The sequence below is a fragment of the Oculina patagonica genome, chromosome 6 (genome assembly GCF_052425735.1).
Source record: "Oculina patagonica isolate OP01 chromosome 6, crgOcupat, whole genome shotgun sequence".
Classification (NCBI taxonomy): domain Eukaryota; kingdom Metazoa; phylum Cnidaria; class Anthozoa; order Scleractinia; family Oculinidae; genus Oculina; species Oculina patagonica.
Genome location: NC_135763.1, coordinates 34,906,964 through 34,913,350, shown reverse-complemented (window position 1 = coordinate 34,913,350; position 6,387 = coordinate 34,906,964). Strand labels below are relative to the sequence as shown.

Genomic DNA, 6,387 nt, shown 5'->3' with positions numbered 1-6,387 from the left:
GGTGCGAATGACGTCACTGCCGAGTTTATCAAGAGGAAAAGGAAGAGGGTTGAACGATTTCTACATTTGCTGCATTGGTTTGACGCATTTAGACATTACAAATCGCCAAAATGTAAGAACAGCCTGTTTCTTTACTTAATATCGTATACAGGGCCGTGAAATTTGTCGAATGTCTTCTTTGTGGTTTGTTAAAGCCTTCCGTCAAAATTTGGCGGGCAGTTTCGATCATCTTGCACCCATCTCGACTCAAATCTACAATGATCCAGCGAGCTTCGATTACTCAAAATTTCTGTTTCTTTTATTTTCAGGTCGAACAAAAGGTTACAGCAGACGCAAGCCCAAGTAGATGAGGTAATTTTATCATTTTGAATTCTCTGTTTTAATGTCCTAAATTTGAATTTCGAATGTCATAAAGCCTCGTTCAAAGTCTTCAAAAATCTGTCCTTCATTTTGTGCTTCGAGTTTTTTCAGGACCCTACGTAAAAACATGAAGTCGTTGTCGGGTTTTCATTTTGTCCAACTGCTGTTCGATTATAAGATTTATTTCTTTTTTGATTCATCGCTTTAGGTGGTAGATATAATGAAAGTTAACGTCGATAAAGTATTGGAAAGGGATGCAAAACTGTCAGAGCTGGACTCGCGGGCAGGTAAATATATTTTGGAGGGCTTTGTATTTTTTATTTGTTCATATGAAAGGTGTATCTGTGTTACATATAACCAGTGATTCTACAACATAGGCAAAGAAAGATAGTCAAGAAATACAAAGCACAGTTTATTTAATAGCGCGATCCATGTAGGAATTGGTCATTGCATGTCTCTAACCAGCTCTAACTGATGACCTAAGAATTGATATTAATTTAAATAATATAATTTTAGATTTGCTCTCAATTTCTAAAATTAAAAAAAATTGTAACCCTGTGACGCACTTTCACTTAACTTTGAAATTATTCAGTCTGTGCTAATGACCGTTAAAAGTCAATAATAAAGAATTTCAAACAATTATGCCACTGATCTTACATGTATGCAGTGAACATATATATTTATTTACTGAATTTATAACTATGTATGGTCTTTAACACTAGTCTAGAAATCTGAAAACACAATGCTCAGGAAATAACTTTCTTACCTCATACAAATTGACAATCTATTTAATGTGCACTCAATTCAATGCATTTTGAGTACTTAAACATTTTTTGAAATTTTCCAACCAAAGCAAAATCAATATTAAAAGAGCCATTTAAAAATCATTGTCTGAGAAGTGAACTCTTGTTTAGATAGGGACCAAGTAGTGACCTTAAAAAAGCCTGAAGTATTTCTGTCAACGAGCAGAACGTGCAGCCATCCAAACATTCATTTTACACATACTTACTACCAATATTGTCAAATACAACACATATTTTCAGTTATTTTGGTACAGATCAGTGCTCAAATTTTGTGCCAGGGCACATTTCATTGTTGGCCTTCAAGTGTAAAATTTTTGTTGGACATTTTATGATGTTGGATTAGTTATTATTTCCAGCATTACTTACGTCTGCTTGTTCTGCAGTTCTACGAAATGAACTTCGAACACCCCTATTAATTAAGCGATAATGATCGCTTTATGCTATCGCACTACCAGCAGGTTTCTTTGTCTGTTGTCTCTTTCACGCGATCAAACAGAAATCAATTCAAGTTTAACTTAACAAGAAACCGCCAAGTAGAACACAAAAGCAAAATACTCCCGTGCAGTTAGAATGGAACACTACAGTGTTTCAGGAACAAAAGAGACTAATATTATATGATGGGATCTAATAGATTTAGTAGACAGAAATTTCCAATTCTTATAATATACAGGGTGACTGTGAACAAGAGACTGTCTATCCTGACTTTTCTATTGTATTGTTTCTTTTGTATGGAATGTCATTTATCGGATGTCATGCTACAATATAATGCAATCTTTGTTGAGACAACATGGGAAATCTAAACATAGGGAGATCCTAACTATGCTATTTATACAATCTCTAACATTGCTTCTTAGGTTTAAAACATGTAAGTTGAAGTTGAATAAGGCGGTCTTTTTTTTTTTTTTTTTTTTTAATTTATTCTTAGAGGGGAAAAAAGGGGGGAGCAAAAAAACAAAGAAAAAAAAACAACCTCACCAATCACATGTTTCAAAGTAATTCTAATGTATAATAACAGTCTTTATCACGCACAAGGTGTCAGCTACTTTTATTTACATTAAGTTTTTGACAAATTTCGTCAAAATTATGCAAGACCCCTTGTGAAACATCATCGCTTCTGCATGAATTGCGTGCCATTTATTTTTTTTTGTTGTCATCAGATCAGCTGCAAGCTGGAGCATCACAGTTTGAGCACAGTGCGGCAAGACTGAAGCGCAAGATGTGGTGGCAGAACTGCAAGGTGTGCTTTCATGCGCCTTCTCTTGTGTTATGTTGATTTCATGGCTGCCACCAGGGTCTAAAGGGAACACTGTGCACTTTACAAAGCAATGAATACTTTAGACATTTCTTACAGTCTGAGCTATACATGTAGTCCACACTTACTACATTCAGTTATCAAGTATGTTTAAGATAAATAAACATCAACTTGGTCTTCAAATGTAACATCCACCAGGTCCTAGTTGTTGAAAAATCAGTTAAATGTGTTTAGTTCATCCTCCTTAAGGCACCACTCCACTAAAAAGCACCCCCTCCCCCCTTTGGGGTAGGAAATGTGAGAGGCCTAATGGTTAGTGCGCTGGACTCCAGATCGAGCGTTCTGGGATCGAGCCCTGGCCAGGGTCACTGTGTCGTGTTCCTTAGGCAAGACACTTTACTTTCATAGTGCCTCTCTCCACCCAGGTGTATAAAAGGGTACTGGCGACATAATGCTGGGGGATACCCTGTGATGGACTAGCATCCCATCCAGGGGGGAGTAGTAATATTCCTAGCCGCTTAATGCTACAGAAACCGGGTTAAGCTCTGGCAGTATGGGCTGCATGGCTTGAGGCTTCTCTATTATAAAATCATGAAAGTCAAAATCCAGACCCAGCCCTTTCCTAAAAGTAGTATCAATGTATGTAATGTTGTTGTTAAAGCACAGTATGTTTTTTTTTTTCTGACTGACAGATGTGGATCATTCTTATTGTGGTGATCGCTGTTATTATTGCTGCCATTGTCAGTAAGTCTGTTCACATATTCTTCTTGACGAGATGTAGTGTCAATCATTCTATTTTATATATATTCTTAAAAAGCATCCTGGTAAAGGCTGTTTTCACTGGCAGTTTAACAGGTAGACATTTTCAGAGGCCTGGGATGTAGTGGACCTGATGGCCTATTGGGTAGCATGTTGGACTCTGGATGTTGGAGTCTAGGTGTGAGCCCCAGCTAGGGTCATGGTGTTGTGTTCTTGGGTACTTCACTCTCATTGTGCCTCTTTTCACAAAGTTGTATGAATAGGTAATGGCGAACTGTCAGGGAAATCTAATAAAATGCTAAGGCATAACTTGTGATGGCTAATGCTATCCAGTGGGTAAGTGTTGACAAAACATATCCTACCCTTGAACAACTGTGACCAGTAGTACATGTCGAAGCAATACTTTTAGTCCATTCATGCTTCGAAAACTGGATTAAGCTCCAACAGCAGTGCGCTACTAAGCTCATGAAGACTTACCTTAACCTTTACCCTGGTAAAGTCTGTTTTCATTGGCAATTTGATGGTGAGCGATGGCATAGGAGAGTTGCACGACTCTGGATTAAGAGGTCCAGTACTTGAACTCAGTCCATTGCCATTCTGTCGTGTTCATGGACAATACACTACTGTAAGGGTTGGGACACACTAAGCGACAAGGCACTTGTTCATTGCACGCACAGCAAATTTGGAAGAGTGGGAATGTGAACTAGATTTCCAATTCAATGTGGCGAAAATACATGACTCTCTCTCATTGGTTAACTTATATTTTGTCGCTGCAACAATGCTGGTTTTGCTCATTTTGTCGCTGTGATCAGTGCAGCAACAAAATTCTGTCGCAGCCACAAAGATTGTCACAAAAATGCACCATGTCACACGAGGCAACATGTTGCAGCAACTTGTCCCGCGACATGTTGCAGCAACTTGTCTCCTAGTGTGTCCAGACCTTAACAGTGCTGCTCTCTACCCAGGAGTATAAAGTTAAGCAAGTAAGTTGTTGTAGTAACCTGACATTGTATTGTACATTGTATTTGTTGTTGCGGAATCTGACAAAATCCATTGGAATTCCTTGTTGACACCAGCGCTTACAGTAATTCATCTGAACTGAACCCTGATAACCTGCTAGCCTAAGAATAAGTCTTTATTTACAAGTACATTAGGCTTTAACACGTTTTTATTGCCTTTTGCTAAATTTCTATTTTTTGCTTTTTTTTAGTTTGGGTGGTGGTGAACAACCAGTCAAGTTCTAACTCTGACTCTGGCAGCACTGCGACAACTGCTCCTCCGAAATCAAACCGTTAGCACCCAAAAGGGTTTGAGCTGTTCTAATACATAAGGGAACAAGGGCTTTTTACTATAAATTTATTTTGTAGTTGCTGTATATAATAAGAAGTCTTCAGTGGTTACGTTAATAAAATTATTTCAATCTAAATATGTGCACCAGCACAACTCTAACATTAAGTGATTGTAGTTTAGGTTTATTTTGGCTTAGTTCCCATAGAAGCAACTCTTTGGCATAATAATGGAATAGAAGTCAGCTGTGTTGACCTCTCTCTCGCAAGTTAGCTATTTTTGGGAAGGTGAATACCATTAGATCAATAGAAGGTGAGAAGATTATAAGCTGTGTTATAAGAAAGCGCTCACATGTTGGCAACTATGAAATCCCGGTTTTCCAACACAGGTAGTAGCTACCTTAAGTGACTGGGGAATCTGCTAGTTGCGGCCTTTGGGGGCTTTTAAAATTACTGCAAACTCTCTTCTTTGATCTTGGTTTTTTTCTGGGCTAAAACTTGAATACACATTGTATAATGTAGAGCATTCAATGTTTTGCTGGTTGTCAAGGTGTTCTTACAATAAGAATAGGTTAGTTTAACATTATAGCTTTAGACTCTAAAAGTCAATTAAAATTGTTAACTACCAGTTCTTCTTGTAACTAACCATAGTAAATACGTCTTATGCATGATAACGTCATATGCTCAAAATTCACCACCAAGCCTCCTTTAGGTGAATTATTCTCAACCTTCGGCCACCTTCATGCCGTTTTCACGTGGGTATTCTTCATCTTTGCTGCTTAGGGAATTCGTTCATGAAAAAATTTGCAAGTTCGCACTTCGAAAGCGAGGCTTGGTGGTGAAACAAGCCAGTCTGACGTAAACGTGCATAAGGGCTATTGTATGGTCACTGTTTAGTAACCCGGGGAAATAAGACAATGAAAAATCAAGTACATACTGCAGAGCAGAAATAGAGAATTCATCTTACCAGTAATTTTTCTCACACTTCTGCCTGAAATGTTTTTTTTTTAAACAAAATTCCTTTGTTTCCTTTCTGCAAATTTCATTGTTTTTCATTGTTTTAGTGGCCAGCTTGTACTAGTGTCAATGTAAAATTGCCAAATGCTTCCTTCTCGACAAATAAGTAATAAGTAAATGTTTGAGTTTTTGTGATTTTTGCCCAGAAACTACCTACCGAATAGTCTTTTTTAAGTTTGATTTAAAAACAAACAACCTTTGTATGATAAACTTTGATATAACAAACATACAAGTTAAATAAGCAAGCCTTGTGGAACTTGACATTTCACAAATTCCCACCGATGTTTTGCATAATAAGTACTTTATTCAATTTATCATACACTAAGTTACATGTAATTTACTTCATTATTTTGTTTATGTCAGAAGAGAATCAAACAAATTGATTGTAGGTTAAAAATTATTGCATGTATGTGGATGGCATTGATTACCATCCTTTGCAACTGAGTGTGTACAGCTCTAATAAACACATTGTTTTATGCATTGTTTTAAACGTGATTGCTCCCCAGAGACTAAAACCTTACCCTTCCATAAAAACCACCCTACATTTTCACTCTAAATTACCCGAAATGTGGTTATTGGTGGGCCAAGTAACCAGTTTGAGTATGTGCATACTGGTTTCATTGAAGTGACCCCCTTCCCTGACCTCAATAGGCTAGTTTCGAATTATGCTCTAGTGATCTTCAACAAAGGAGTGAAGTCGAGGTTGAGGGGAATAAAACAAAAGAAAATTCAAATTATTCCCCTGAATAATTCCTTACTTAATTCCTTTGTTTGTGATCAGTGGAGCGTAATTTGAAACTAGCCTATTGGAAAGCAACTGTGAACCCCCCTCGGGGGGGGGGGGGTACTCAGGTATGTTTTGGGTGGGTATATTCTGCCGGATCTCCAAAGAGGCACCCTGTTTAAGAAA

At 37.6% G+C, this 6,387-nt stretch overlaps 1 protein-coding gene across 1 annotated transcript; it reads left to right on the top strand.

The window, feature by feature from the left end:
* The first annotated feature begins 2 nt into the window (after positions 1-2).
* Positions 3-5,957, top strand: LOC144657047 (vesicle-associated membrane protein 3-like). Its single transcript, XM_078517337.1, has 6 exons — positions 3-112; positions 309-351; positions 569-647; positions 2,321-2,400; positions 3,108-3,159; positions 4,385-5,957. Coding segments are annotated over exons 1-6 (342 nt in total). The 5' UTR covers positions 3-110; the 3' UTR covers positions 4,471-5,957.
* The last annotated feature ends 430 nt before the right edge of the window (positions 5,958-6,387 follow it).